At 40.2% G+C, this 16,285-nt stretch overlaps 3 protein-coding genes across 3 annotated transcripts in view; 1 reads left to right on the top strand and 2 right to left on the bottom strand.

Moving 5' to 3' along the window:
• LOC140952008 (small ribosomal subunit protein eS7-like) overlaps positions 1–16,285 on the bottom strand; it is a 149,688-nt gene that overhangs the window by 24,352 nt on the left and 109,051 nt on the right. The window lies entirely within an intron of this gene.
• On the top strand, positions 122–2,747 carry LOC140952643 (protein spire homolog 1-like). Its single transcript, XM_073402077.1, has one exon. The coding sequence runs from the start codon at positions 376–378 to the stop codon at positions 2,260–2,262; it is 1,887 nt and encodes a 628-aa protein (XP_073258178.1). The 5' UTR covers positions 122–375; the 3' UTR covers positions 2,263–2,747.
• Positions 9,852–12,575, bottom strand: LOC140952681 (E3 ubiquitin-protein ligase TRIM45-like). The gene has a single exon (XM_073402124.1). It carries the CDS (start codon positions 12,568–12,570, stop codon positions 10,291–10,293), a length of 2,280 nt encoding a protein of 759 aa, XP_073258225.1. The 5' UTR covers positions 12,571–12,575; the 3' UTR covers positions 9,852–10,290.

Below are 16,285 nucleotides of genomic sequence, written 5' to 3'. Positions count from 1 at the left end.
AAATTTCTTCCGCTAAGAAATGCATTCCTCTTCTCAATGGAAAGAAAGATGTTAAGCAGTCAATTAATATATTGTTATGGCCCATTTCTTTTTTTCAATTTAAATTTTTACACTATCCAAAACACGCCAAACGAATTTTCAATTGATGGACCAAATTGAATTCCCGCCAGCGATAAATAATTTATTGATGTCATTTCTTCCTTTCAGCCAATGAGAAAAAGAGAGAAAAAATATCTTTGATAGCCGCATGAATTTGTAATAAACCACGAAGGAACTCGCCCAGTCAAGGCGAAAAGAATTTTGAATTCTCGCTATCATATTAAAAACTTGACTCTTTATTACAAAGAACGTGATGTAGCGTCGCCGAAAGACAACATGTTTCTGTCGGATATTCTCAATTGCTTCAGAGCACCACTTAGCGAGAACCAAGCTTTGGCTGTCTGTTACCAGAGCGCGAAGGAGTTGGTTGCCATTCGTAAAGAAAGCTTCGGTGCTTTAAGACGACAAAAGATCGACATTGAACTAACAACAATCGAAATTCGTAAAGATGGCAGCATTTTCTTCACCAGTATAAACGAATCTTCTTCGGTTGAAGAAGAGTCGGCGGTACTTTTTAATCTGGGCAGCGTGGTTTACGAGTGTCTAGATTTCGGTATGGAGGCGCTTGTGGAACGGCAACTCGACGAAGAACTGGAAAAACTTATTTTAGACATGACAAACTGCGACCAAGGAGACGAAGGTATTTCCCTCTCAGACGCTTATTTGTACGAGACAACGAGCAGCCCTCGTGGACGGATTCCGTCAAAAAAAGAACGAACCTCAGGAAAAGATCAAGAAATCATTAGAGGAGATATCACGTTGGAAGCTGTTTTGAGTCGCTGCGCTAACCACTTGCCAAGGGATATTTTGGACCCTGGAGAACATTTCCGCGCCGTTTGTCGAGCTCTTGTCAGCGAAGCCGTTGAACTTTCAACGTTTCTTCATCAGCTTTGTAATGGGCGTGCTCTTGTCGCTCAAACATGGGGCCGTGGTGTAGGACCTACAAATTGGGCGTTTTTACAGAAACTACAAGAGGCAGAATGGGCTCAGTTGTGGCTTCAAGTCATGAGAGAACTACGCCAAGGTGTCAGCTTACGACATGTTGATCAAACCAAGTTGCCTCCTGCTACATACGAGCTATCTCCGTACGAAATTCTTCTCAAGGACATTCGCTTCAAACGCTACACCCTGAATCACGTTGCCATCACCGCTCAAGTGAAGAAGGACGCTCATGATGTAATTCTGGAGTTTATTCGTTCACGACCACCGCTTACAAAGGCGAGCCTTCGTAAAGTGAAGCAGTGCCCGAAGAGAAGTCCAAGTCCTCGCGACAGGTTACTGAGTGAGATCCGATCACCACCGAAGTTAAAACCGACGCCGATGCCAGTCTTAAAGAGCGTTAGAGAGCTATACTTCGAGGAGAAGACCGGCATCTTGTTCAATGATTCCAATTTCACTCCTCCTAAGCGAAAGTGCCTTAAGCCAGCAAACAAGCTAACTGAACTTATCAACCGCTGGGATTCATCATCGACAGTAGAAATCGATATATCTCCGATCATTAGCCGAGCAGAGACCCCTCATGTTATCGCCTCTGACGCCGAAGATGAATACAATAACAACGAAACCGGTCCTCTCAGCCAATCAGATGACATCGATGGCAAAGGCAGAAGGTCGAGTAGCTCAAGTGATTCAAGCTTTCTGTCACTCGATGACGAGGACTGTATTAAAAACAGAAACTTCAACAGCTTTGAGATCATAAATAGCATTGAATGTGACCCAGTTTTTCCTCCATCACTTGACAATCTACGCGCTGTCACAATAACGTCCAAAATTTACATGACAATGAAGGAAGTGAAACATATGCGCCGCACTTTGGCTCTGTTGGAACTTGGTGCCCTAGACCCTGAACAAAAGCTCTACAAGGATCTGGCCAGTGGCAGGCTGTGCTTTTGTTGCCGTACCAGGAAATTTTCTTTATTTGGAAAGTGGTCACGTGTGTGTGAAATCTGCGAATGTAAGGTCTGTTATTCGTGTATTCATGCAGTGGATAGCGCTTCCAGTTATATTTTCCAGGAAGAGTTGAATGTGAATGAGCGAGATTCCGGCATCGCCGATATGTCTTGGCCATTTGTGGGTTACCTTAACCTAGGAGGAGAATCGGAAGAGGGTAAATCACACAGAATTTGTCTGGCTTGTAAACGATTTGTTAATATGCATTGTTAAATATGGTATGAATCAATGCTTGTGCAAAAATAATGTTTAGCTCGTTACCCCCAACGAGCCCGTTTAAGAAATAATGCTTAACCAATAGGTTTTCACAAACACTTTCAGAGGTAATAATAGTGCATCGCAACGTAGTTGTGAAATGAGAGTGCTGATAGCTTGCATTTGAATGGAAAATCACACTTTGAGAGGACACTGAACTCTATACTTGTAGATCTTGTAAATGTGAAATATAAAGCTAGAATGATTGACAAATCGCGCATCTGCTGTTCAGGAAATATATGTTCGTTAAATAAGATATGAATTGTTAAGCTTTCAATACGATCAGATAAGTATCATAAGAAAACTAGAGCTGACTTTTGTGAATGATGTAACAGACGATTAGAAGCTAGGTTTGCACTTGCTTACATTGTATAGGTGTTTGCTTGTGTTTGTGTATTAATTATAACCCTTCCACTCCACGACTAAATCATGGAGTCCTGTAAGTTGGTTCTAACTCTCCTGTCTGTGGATGAAATTCTCTGGTGTTACCCATTTCTTTCACCATCAACCAATATATCAAAACAAGATCATCCAGTCACAACTGTATTATGTAACGATGAAAATTTGCTGCATGGTTTATTGGGTTGCCATGGCAAGGTGGCTTGGATGAAGCCGGAACATTAGACGTGTTATTACATTATGTAATATAAAATACCACGATATTCTTAACATGTTAACAGTAAACTATAGCTAGGGTCAACATATAACGCCCCGGGGGGGGGGGGGGCGCAGCTGATCAGTTTATTTATGATCTTACTGTAACCCACCGCGGCAGCCAAATGATGATATGAATGATGTGTGCAAGGTATAGGTAGACCACACCACCTGAGAGATGCCCCCTGTCGGGAACCTACAATTTTCGAACAGTGGTGTGGGTTCTTTTACGCCCGGTTCGATTAACTTGGTAATTTATATTGTGTAGATATTTCAACTGTAAATTACATACATTTCTAGCACGAATTGTAAATAGTTCTACAAATCTAAGAACAACAAGAACGCTCTTAGTAGCGTTGCGTCTCGCTTGCATGGAGCCCACGGGGCTTGGAGATAAGTTAATTGTTGTCAAAGGCGCTGGTGCTGATAGGCTACTTTTTCGTTTTGAATACAAAACGAGTGTTATATGTTATAATGCTAATACTCAAAACGTAAAAATTGCAAGGAGAGACAGGCCGCACATCTTGGCTTCACACCGGTGCGAAACCTTTAAAAACCATTTACATATATATTTTACACTCAAAAAATTGAACGATAATTTTCATCAGTATAAATATATGTATAGCTTCTATGTAGCGGACCAAGATGCCACTCGGAACAGTTTTTGTTCAGTTCAGGAAAAATGTTTAAGTTTTGCAGAACCTTATACAATAGACAATAGACCTCAAATTTGTTGTTCTTTTTATAAGATATCAAAATCGCGTGAAAGAAGTTACCTTTTTCCATAGCTGCTTAGTATCTGCTTTTGATATCTCGGCTTACAGTAGATGTTTACGGGATCCCAGAGTACAATTTTTAGAGCTGTACACAGAACGGCATTTTATCACAGTATCACTGGGATAAAGCTTTTCATTTTCCAGGAAAATCTAACTTTCTCGTCAAAACATTCACTGACTCAGTCAGACTCGGAGTAGTTTACTTAAATTTAACGCTCAGTACAGCTAAAGGGGTTATGTTCTGTGAAATTTATCTACAGTACATTTACGGCCCACAATGACATCACCACGGTGCACGATTTATTTAAAATTTCAGATATTTCAAGTTTTTGTAACCGATCCTCGATCCTTTTCCAATAAACCTTTTGCTCATTAAGATTGTTCTTTTTTTCGACCACTGAAGTAATCACTTGTTCTAAAGTAATCAACGCTTTCAAGCAGTAGAATACGTGGACCGACCCGTTCCGGAAAAGCTCGATTTCTATTCTATGGACATGGATCGACACGAAGTGCTGCAAGTAGAGTGCGTGATAGTCAAGTATAAAGTTACCCTTATAAACACATCCGTGGCAGATACGTAACGTCAGATGAATAGTTGAAGCTGCTTCCAGTAGTAGGCGAAGGTTAAATCATTGATATCTCAAGTATTTATAAAGTGCAAAGCGACGTCACATCTTAACAAATGCGAAAATCTATCAATTAAATACTTTCAACAAAGTGAATCTATTTAACCGTAGAGTTACAGTAATTGCTACAATATTCTGAGAAACGTAAGGCCTCGATACACTACAAAACAGGATTTCCCCGCTATTATGTTTCCTCATCGAGGTATTTACTTCTTAACACGCGTGCATAATTACACCAAAATCAAGTGCCTCAAATCGGGGAAAATTGCATCATTGCCAAACAGCGACTAAGGTCATCAACTTACATGCGTCAATTCAGTCATCGCCGAATCGAATAAGCCGCATGCTCATCACGAGACTCATTTGCATACAATGAAAGTCGTCACAATTCTTGTCCCCAGTTCCCACGGTCTCCATTAGGAACGCCTGGGAGAATGGCCTCCTAATTGGTGCCCACCCCGGGAAGGGTACTTGGGTAAAGTTTTGCTGTGTATGTGCCGCTGGCCTCCCAGAGCCCCTGCACTATTATAGTCTATTCTGTGAACAATTATAGACCCCATCTTAGTCACTTTTGGAAAATTATGTAATTTTCGCGATCCCAACTTTGTCACTTTCTATTTTTATGAATTCACCCATTTTTTAAACATGTTAAACTGTATGAAGAACACTTTACTTTTCACCCACAGTACAAACATTCTGCTACATTTCCTAACCGTAAATATGAAGAACTGTCTTACACCAAAAAATCCGAAAATGTGAGACCCCATTCTAGTAATTCTATTGAAAATGCCGTGACCCCATTATAGTCAATCCAGTTGTGAAAATGCGACCCCATCCAGAGGCACATCCCGAGCCTCTTATAAGGAAGTATTCCCCCCTCGGGTTCCCACCGACAAAAAAAATAAAAAATAGAAACGCCGGCATTTTTATAGTCTCGCTCTGTTAAAGCAAGCTCTACTAACAACAACATGCTAAGCAAATTACTAGGGAACGCCGAGGAAACGCCTTCTGAAACAAATGTGTTTACAGAAGATGGATTTCTAAAAAGGTGGCAGCTCGTTCCATAATTTGGGGGCAGCCATGTAAAAAGATCGATCACCCAGCGTGTTTAAAGACTTGCACGTTGGGATGTTAAGAAGTATGCCATTGTATGATCTATTGTTATGTTCACACGGAACGGTTCGATGTTTTCGATCTTGATACGAAACTGACGAACTGGGTTGACTTTTAAACAATTATAGGACGAGGTTTTTGTGATATCAAGAATAATCAAGGTCGATCGACAGGTAACTGTTATCAGCCTCGGCCTTCTGCTCTGCTGAAAACACTTACTGAGATATTGATTATTGCGGATATTACTAAAACCGAATCTATTAATTGTTTTATTATACATTATTTTGAAGAAATAAAGGAAAAACACAGCATCGCATGGAACATTTCACATTGCTCTTGAAAATTACATGTATGCATTGCGCGCGTAAGCTACAGATTAGTCACTAATCTGTAAGCAGATAGCTAACTAATCTGCAATTTGCGACGCTGATTTCCATGGCAAAATTAATAACTTTTGTCAGAGGTTTTCGACCATCTGCCCATTTAGCGGTTATATGATTAGATTCAATGGGTCAAAAACACCTTGGACATCTTGTCACGGAAGTATACGGAACCTAGTATCACTTCAGTTTCGAGCACTGACGGCGGTGATTAAGGTTAAGCACTGAAAATAGTGATTAGGCCGGGTTAAGCACTAACCATAGTGATTAAGGCCTGAACAATGACTCGGAACAGTTAGCTTCCAGTTAGTGTCAGGATTGTTGCTATATAGCTTGACAAATCAAACATATTCTAGCAAAAAATGCTCAGTGGCGTAATGTTAGGGACGGAACATTATTATTATCATTTTGGGGGGGGGGGGGGGGGGTGGTGATCTAAATTTTGGGGGCACAAACACTTTTTTTTTTGTGTCGTCGTCTGTGCAAACTATGTTTTTCCAACAAAACTGAATTAAGGCTGGCAATACGGCAAAGGGTTTATTTATTTGAGGCAAATATTTCGGATCGCAAAATCAGCCTTCCTCACGGCCAGAACTACACATAACGCCTCCTAATATTTGGAATTTAAATTTTATATAAGAGGTTAATGATTAACTAAAAATAAGAACAATAGAAAGCATGATAGATAGCGTAAATAATTAAGGTACAGTTCACGTTCGTCCTTGCGTGAAACAGTTTTGCCTCTATTATGAGGTAAGCTTCTCTTGTTTTACGTCGTGACATACTATAAAGTGTAAGTCGAAGTTCAAGTGGAATAAGTTTTATGTCAGATCATCATCATTCTGCAAACACTTTATTTTTTGCCTCGACAGTGACCTCCGTCGGTTATTAATGGGTAACTGCACCTTTCTAGTACGAGTGTTGTTGGAAGTTACAATTAACAAAACAATATATTCACCCCGTTGATGAATGTTTTTTAAAAAACATGAACCGCTACAGCACTTTAAACGGAGAATGAAGCCAAAAAGTTGTTAACTCATCGCTTGCTCCTCCTTTGGACAGTGTTTTTGATAACTCAGGGGTACAGCGCGAGAGGCCCATTTATGATTTACTACTTCCTACACTTTTTGGCCAAGTGGAACCATTCATGATGAACTGTGCGATCTTGTATCATTAACCTCAGCGAAAGGGGACTTGGGCAAACCTGAAGCCCCCCAATAGTCACGACGGCTCATTTGGAGCCCGTACGCGTAATAACGGAAAAGTGTTTCCATGGCAACGAGCGAAGGAGGACCTGAACAGACATCAGCAGTCATTCAAGCCAGAGTGTGTTGAAGCGAAAGTACAAAGCATTGATGCATCTCTATCGCCATGATCAAATGCCTTCTCTGCTCTTTTTTCCCCGTTCCCTCTTTTGAATTTTTGATATCACTATATAATTCACGAAAACAAAAAAATATTATTTATTATCCTTACTATTACAACCTGTTGGCTATTATTATCTAAGAGGATTAAAAGCCTCTGTTTGGTTAATGACTGCTCTTTAGTTCATTTTCCATAGTCCCTGGTAAAATAAATCGCAAATTGTTTACATTATTATTCCTATTTTCTAGATATATTTTAGGAAGTTCAGTTTTACCGTGCCATTTTTTTTCCTTGCTTTCATATGGTTCACAAGGAATGCACGGAGAGGCTTGTTCTTTCTGGAAGGTAAATATAAAACCTGCTTAGTCATCAGGCGCTGCTCTTTAACCTCTGTTCGAGGCCAACAAATATTGAAAGTATTAACGTTTGTCATGTCGGATAAAAACGTTATAAATGTGCAATGCCAAGATCTGTTTAGTTGTTAGGCCAAGTAACAACTAATGCCTTTATTTTTGTGTTATCGTATAGTTTCTTTCCTTCAAAATCGTCAGTCTTATCACGACCTAACATTTTTTGGGTAGGCGGACATGTCCCATGTACCGTGGTGATATCGGTAATAATGATGCTGACCAAGTGGCCGCGGAAAACACGCCACAGCAGAGTGACAGTAATGGTGACCTGGCGACTGCAGAAAATACGCCCCAGGAGACTGACAGTAATGATGACCTGGCGACTGCGCAAAATACGCCACAGCAGACTGTTCCCTCTAAAACGTCTTACGTTAACTGGGGTCTATGTGTTAGATTGTGGACAAGCACAAAGAGCTGTTTGTCAAGGAAATTCGAGCGTCAGTCCGTCGATACAACATCAGAAGACAGTGAAACATCATCGGAAATTGACGCCTTTTAAATGATAGTGAATCCTGGGTAATCGAGAGCGTCTTTAGCAAAAGGAACCATCAACGATAGTGTTGATTGTACAGTCAATTATACTGTTGATTAGGTCCATGTGCAACAGCGGTGAACTCTGTAACTTGAGCATTTGTTTAACATACGAATCTCAAACAAAAACGTTTTGTATCCGTAGGCCACTTAGAAAATCCAAACTGTTCTTTTACGCACTGGTTTTGGCCTGCTTTTAGCCAATTTTTAGCCTTTTGACTCGAACTTTAGAAATTTTATCTTTGTATTCTTCGAACAGTTATCAGTTACAGAATAAGTCGTTGGCTGCCCCTGATTTCCGCCTTAGAAAGGGTTCCTAGAAATTCGAATTCAAGCAAAGTCGAAAAGTCCATTTTCCAAGGCTGGTCCATTCTGAAATTCTATTCACTGAGCAACTGGCTATACGTAGCCCTTAGTACCAAAATCGAAGAGAAATGGACATTTCTACCTCTCTGTAACGAATTTTTTATTGTAAATACCTCATTTACCTCTTCAGCCAGGGCTTTTTAGGGATCGACTTGTTAGGGGTAGTTTGACAGACTGCTTATGGTACAGTTTAAAACAAGTAAAGAAATGATCGGTAATGACGCCTCCTAATGTGTGCGCGAATTTGAGATAGACCACCATGGTCACCAGGTTCTGTCAACAAGCCTCATTGTTTGGTTAAAGGCTTTAACCTCGCCGTCCCATATCCTTGGATAATCAGGTCACGTGTAGGAGCTGAATCTATATCTCAGCAGGCGTGTTTACAGCCATATTTGGTGCGTGATGTTGGCTGGCTTGCAAGACAACTCACAAACAAAGCTCCCTGCATGCCGCGTCAATACTCACCCTGCTCAGTCTGCAATAACGCATTTTAGTGAGGACTAGTGTTAATAAACCTTTGGTCTTAAACTAAAAATTACGTCAATCATGTTTGCTCTTATACAGCAACCAGTGTACTGAGCGCACTGAGTTAGCTAAAACATAAAGAAATAACTAATTGTGTTGTAATGTATAAACGCGCAAAGGGTACCCTACGTTGAAACTCTTATTCCAAAGACTGATATCGACAAACCAGCCTTAATCTTCCGAGTGATCTTCCTGTCCAGTTTGAAACAAGACTACAGTACAGCACAGTACACTACAGTACAGTACAGTTAAAATCTTCTATACGGTAAACCTGTTACCTCGGAGTTGCACTGGCGACTACACGGTCGACCAGTGCAGCGAAACCAGTCTTAGCTTGTGTAGACCTCTTTGCGTGCTCAATGCAGACATTTTAGCGATATTTTTCTAAGGGTCCCATATGGACGCCTAGACTTCGCAAACAGCATCTTCTTTGTCAGCGTGGTGTTTGGACAACGGCAAAAATGACCAATATATTTAAAATATATTTTAAATATTGGCTCTTGATCACATCTCTGAGACTTTTGTTTTTGTTATGTGTAGAATGTCTGTGTTGGTGTATCAGAGTCTGAATTCTGTATTCTCTGTGTCTTTAGGGGTTGGGAGTCTGACAGTTTCAAAGTCGCCACCATAACACAAACACCTTAAATGAACCAGGGTACTGAGCGGATTGAGTTAGCTAAAGCATAAAGAAATAACTAATTAATCTACCTCTCGGTGGTCTGGTTGATGGTTCGGTCAGGTTTTTTGAGAATGGGACACCCAAGCGCTATCTCAGTACCATAACTACAACAATTGCTTCCCTCTCTCCTCCTAGGAGGCTCCCGCGGGGTATCCCCTAAAAAATAATCGAAAAAATAGCAAGCGCATTGGGGACGATGACACAGAGAAACCTCTACAGAGGAGAGAGTGAAATTCCCATAACAGGCAAGGTCGGCAAGGAATTGAATCAGCAGGTGTAAAAGTCATCAGTGTATTTCATACCTTTGTCATACTTCTATAATTTCTTAAGGAGCTCAAAATCTTTGTGCATCCGCGTTCTTAGAGTATTTCTCATTCACAGCAATTTAATTTTCAGTAACCTCAAATTACTCACTTAAGATCATTTCAAGCTTTGTAGCGCCAAAAGCCAAGTGTTTATCGAGATGTAATCAGTTCCAATTTTTAGACTTCATAAGTAAGGCTTAAGGCCAAACTCTTCCTAAAAAACGATCATTGTCAGTAACACTAGAAACATAGATACCTAATTATTTTTAAATATCTGCACGCGATTATTACTATAATCAGTAACGAACAGTCTGCCATCAGATGCTACAACAGCGTCTTGAGGTTTGTCAAACTGTCCCAACTCTCTGCCTCTGGAACCTATTGTGAATGCTTTTCCGTCCGTGGTAAAAACGTGAAGCCGGTGATTTCCGCTATCGCAGACAACAAGATTTTCTTGGCTATCTATAGCCATTCCTCTTGGATCTCTTAACTGTCCTTCACCGGAGCCTTTTTCGCCAACCCTGTACAAGAAGCCGCCGTCATTCTTGAATACTTCCACACAATGCGTATCGAATGTGACGAAGTACTTGCCATTGTGATGAATGATGTAATACGGTTTGGCTGAAAAGCTACTGCTGAATTCTTTGATCAGCTTTCCTTGTTGTGAGAATTCTTTTATGGATGCACTCCCCCAATCACACACAGCAATTTTGCCCTCTGCTGTGACGCAAACTCCCCACGGACAATCCAGTACTTTGCTTCCAAACGTCTTTAGGGTCACGCCAGATCGATCTATGACATTTACCATCTGATTGTCGCTGTCGGAAACCACAATGTTACCCTCGGAATCAAAATCGACTCCAACTGGATTTGTCATATCGTAGCTACCTTCCAACTGAGTAACAAACTTTGCGTGTCGGTTGAAAACAAGAATACGACGATTCCATGAGTCGGCTACAACAACCTCCCCAGAGGGACTCGCTGCAATCCCACATGGCCGTTTGAGCTGTAGACTGTTTTGATTGGAGGTAAGGCCAAATGATATCAGGGGTTTGTATTCTTGAGGTCTAGCGGCGTTTTCCAAATTTATCCGACTAGCTTTCAGATACTCCGCTCTTGTAGTAACGTGAACTGTAAAGGGATTTGCTTTAATTGGCTCGCCACGAACCCTGGCGTCAATCTGGTAAACGCCAGTCTTTAACGGTGTGTAACTCACCACGTAACTACCGTCTTTCTTGTCCTCGATTCTTGTGGGAATCGCCGTGCCTTGTTTTGATTGGATGCGCACTGTAACGCGATCGTTTTCAGAATAACTCGGTTTGCAATCGGAGTCTTTCGTGTAAATTGTAAACTCGATTCTTTCTCCGGTACCAGTGAGATGCTGAGTCATGTGCTCGCCCTCAGCTGTACAATTCCCAGGGTCGGTGTGGCTAACGAAAATTCGCCCGAGCTCAGATTCCTTAAGAGTCCTCAGAACATTCCGATCAGGAATGTAGTCCACGTTAATGCTCCTTTGAGACTGTGATAATGTATTCGTTTTCATTGTAATAAGCTGCTGAAAGCGTCTCTTAACAGGCCGCTCCATGTCCAATATTTCTCCCCCAATGTCCCTGTCCAGAACGTCTTTAGCATACTCATGAGCCCTCTGCATTTGACTTAACTGCAGCTCCAGCTCTTTACGATGCTTTATTATGGAAACTTGCTGATCTCTGTAAATACCCTCCAATTCAGTAAGAGTAGAGTCACAGTGCTTTCTTAGAAAACCAATGAGTTCTTCAATCTTCCTCTGTACTTCCTGCCTCGCTGTGATCACTCGCCGCTCCACAGTCTTGTAGCTTTGGTCTACGCGCCTGATATCTTCGCGGCAAGATAACATTTTATCTTGCAAATCATCCATGGCATGACATATACGCTTCTTGCTTTCTCTGCTCGCTTGGCTGATCATTACCACATTATGACCCCTGTGCGAAGACGCGGAGCATTTGTCGCAAACCTGTTTCTCACAGTCCTTGCAAAACTGATCCAATGCTTCCATCTTGTGTCCTTCTTGGGTGCACGAGAGAGGAGCTTGTATCAACGACGAAAGATCTTTAGCCGAGAAATCCTTTAGCTCAATAATGCGGTGAAGTTTCATCACTTTAATTCGCTCGTGTACTTCAACACAACTTACACACACGAAGCATTTACAATCGGAGCAATAAGAAATAGCGGCTGATTTTCGATCACAGCTTCCACACGCCAGCTCAGGATTGTTATTTCGTATCTTTAGCATTTCTTGCAGTCGAATCAGGTACATCGGCGAAGGAAGGTTTTCAATATTTACACCGTCAGGCAACTCAATTGGGGCTTTACATAACGGGCACCTTGTTGTTTCTCCTCCTAGATTTTCCATTTCTAATCGACGAAGGCAGCCGCTGCAATAACTGTGGAGACATGGTAGGGTCTTGGGATTGTTTAAATACCCCTTACAATAGTAGCAAGTAAATTTGCCTTTAAGGTTCACGATAAATTCGGTTAGTGTCACCGTCGAGGCCATTATTATGCCGTTTTGCATATGTAAATGTTATTTTACAATTCAAGCGTTTACCTTGAGGTCACCAATACTAATTTAAATGGAGTTCTTAGCAATTTTGCATATTAAAGATACGGAATAAGTGGTCTATTTTCTCGACTTTCTGTCACCAGTTTCAAGTTTTGGCTGGTTTGATAAAAAGAGAGCAGATAAGTGTTATTAGTAAAGATGCTAGTTTTATTCACTTCACTTAATTTATTAGTTTAATTGAAAACGAGAAAGTTCCAAACCTCTGAGCATTTTTCTCACGCTATTTCTTAACTTAGTAACGGGCTATTAAAGCAAATATTTACCACTCGAATGTCCGCTCGACTGCCTCAGTAATCAGCCAAACTTTCTCTAAAAATTGTCTTAAAATTAATTTTAAAATTTATCCACCAAAAATCAACCGTTTCTTTTACAGACACTTCCAGACTGTTTCAGGTGAAAATTAAATTTCTAATAGCAGACAAAATCTTAGCCTGACGAAAATTTATGAAAAGAAGTTGAACAGGAATGTAAATGGAAATTTAATAATCTCTTTTTTTGATTCAAAAGAAAGCTGCTATCTTTTAAAGTGTTTGATATATTATAATAGGAAACAAGGAAAAATACTCTGCAGCACAAGAATAAACATGTGGCTAAGACTTTCAGCTAAGAGGGTTTAAAACACCTGCAACTAACGAGAACGTCACTAGTTCTGTTCTAAGGAAGAAGACTATATTGCTGCAAGTGTAGTTCCATAATAGTATCTACAGAAAAAACGACACTCTCTACATCAGTTGGCATTCCGTACATTTAAATGTAAATAATATAGTATTAACAGGTCCTATGCAAATTTTGCTTAATATTGTCTTGCTATTAGGCTGATTAATTTTCATTTAAAACTAATCCTAGACAAAACAAACTTCGCTGCCTTTCTATGTCTAATTGCTGATGTTGACGGTATAAATTTCGTACACGCGATGTTTAGAAGAAAAGAATCAGTCCTGGCTTAGCTTTAGATCAAAATAAGCCGATCTTGCTAAATAGATTGCTCATTAAATAAAGAGTTATACTTAAAAATCACTATAAGGTAAGGGAAGTTGGATAATGCAAAGAGTTCTTGTCTGGACATGGACTTAGAGTTTTTTTTTTAATTTTGTAGCAAATGCAAACGTCAACTACAACTTAAACAGAGCGAAAAAACGATATATCGATAGTAGGCAACAAAATGTCCCTTAAACTCGCGTCTTGCCAGTCATCCATGTAATAGATCCTTTTATCGATACGAGGACATGTCGAATAAATGATGGGATGCCTGAGGCAACAGTGTATTTATTGTCTCAAACGAGATCCGTTTTGTCTCAATACAAAGATGATCTTTTATCAGATAGGCAATTTTTGTGTGATATTTGAAGATACACGCGATGACTGTCAGTTTCCCGAAAAAAATAGTCATATTCATAGATCACAGCCCAAACATTTTCTGTAGCTATTAAATCATATGGAAAAAATATGTGAATGGGCCTTTGCAGCTAAACACCTTACTGGGAAGCAAACGACGCAGTAGAATCTTGCAAGAAAGGAAATTAGGGCTGCAAAAGGCCAATTGTCAACAAAAAAAAAAGCGTTTTATGGAAATACACATAGCCTTACCCACCCAACCTTCATCGTAATATTATTTAATTCAATCGCCGCAGTAGGTACAAAATGTGTCATAAGCACTGTACTAGTGAAAGTCCTAAGGTTCGACAGTGCTACAAGGCAGTAACCCTATACTCTTTCCGGAAGAGTAGTAAAGAAGACTGGACCAATGAAATATTATCCCGAAAACCTACGATAAAACTGCACAAAATCACGTGACTCAGTTGTTCCCCAATGAGTGTTCAGCGCATTGGACTTGCACACCGTGGGCTCTGATAACTTTTTGGATTTCTTTCAAAGATTTACATTTCGGTCTGAGCGCGTTCAAACCCTCGGCTACGATAGCAGTTACCTCCTGTCAGTTAACACTTTGACTCATTAAAAGCACTGTTTTTAAGCTGTGTTTCTGTGTGATTCCTGACAGACTTGGCTGTTCTGGATTCGCGATCAAGGCAATTGATAAATAATGGTAATTGAACTGGATGGAGTGCAATGTTTGTCTGAAATCATACGCGTAGCACACGTGATTTTAGAATCAGACGAGCGCGCAGCGCGTGCTCGACTTGAAATCATAATAAAAAATTATGATTCTAGGCCAAAATTGCGCGACATGACTTTATTACAGCCATTTTGAAATCACAGAATTCAGTCAGTACCAATATATATTTTACCCAGGAGCCAGTTTGTTGAAAAGCGGAAACAAAAAGGCTTAAAATCTCATTTCTAACCAGGAACAGAAATGATGCAATATAGAGCGAAAATGGTGTAATTTAAAACAGAAATGACGTGATTTGGAACATGAATGACGCGATTTGAAACAGAGGTGATTTAGATTAAAATGAAAATGGTTATGAAACCCGTTAGACTTCTTTGTTTATGTTTTCGTTCACTTTTTGAAGTTACTGACCAATAGAAACATCGCATTAATTTATTTAGTCACAATTTGTGAATAAAAAAACAAAGAGTTGTACACGGTCAGGGAGCTTCCAACATAACCCACAGCCCCGTTGTTTTCAACTTTGTTATTTGCCGGCTTTCATAACCAGTCTCCTAGAGCAAACAATAGTGTGACTCGTGAATAAATCACACTGCTGAGAGCCAATCCGATTGCAGGAATCACCAGTGATTTCATGGTGGACATAATATATGGAGAAAGTCTACGTATTTCTGTTCCCATAATGTACAATATATATATACCCACTTGACATAGTTACTCAGCTTCTTGATATAAACCGTATATAGTAGTCTGGCCGGGAGGGGGGAGGGGTGGGGAGGGTGCCTGCTCCCATGTATGGGTTATATAGGTATGACCGGCCCCTGTATTAAGGCCACTGTGAAAGGTATGGTTTCCAAGCATGTGCAATTTTGTCTGTAATCGAGTATAGAAATATGAGAGTTTGGTTCTTGTATATTGGGTATCATTTGGCGGGAAACTTATCAATTTTATAGGGATTTTGGGAGCGTAGTCCAGTATAGAGTAGCAACCAGGTTTGGTATAATCTAACATCCCCACCCAACAATTCCTACAAAACTCCCCAGGGCTCTACATTCTATTTAAATACGGATATGGTTGTCTTCTATTACCTTTTTTGACCAAAACTACTGTACCCTTTAAAGTACGGACTTTTAAAGGGCGGCAATTATTCCAGTCTTCGTTAAACTGAAATGGCGGAAACGATGGGTTTTTATTCTAAAACAATGTTCTTTGTAAATATTAAGTCATTTGCATAATCGCATTGGAATCGCTTTCGCGTCGTATTGCAATTTCGATTTAAACCATTTCAAATGCAGGACTATTTATTTTTCTCGTTTGCGCGCTTACATTGCAAAAGACATCAAAACTACTAATTTTCAGTTAAGAGTATATCGAGTACAAGCCATAAGCCCATATGAACAGGTGAGTTTTAAAACTTCAAAATCAGCATACATTCATTGTATAGTTTTGCCAGTTTTTGATGCCCGATCTCGGCTCCACCCGTCCTCTCCTGAAACTACATGCTGTCAGAAATCGTATTGAGACTGGTGAAATTAGTTGAAATAAAAATGGACTGCATAATAACACGCTTCTTGGACA

This window comes from Porites lutea, chromosome 11 (assembly GCF_958299795.1).
Source record: "Porites lutea chromosome 11, jaPorLute2.1, whole genome shotgun sequence".
Taxonomy (NCBI): domain Eukaryota; kingdom Metazoa; phylum Cnidaria; class Anthozoa; order Scleractinia; family Poritidae; genus Porites; species Porites lutea.
This window is presented reverse-complemented; position numbering and strand designations above follow the sequence as displayed.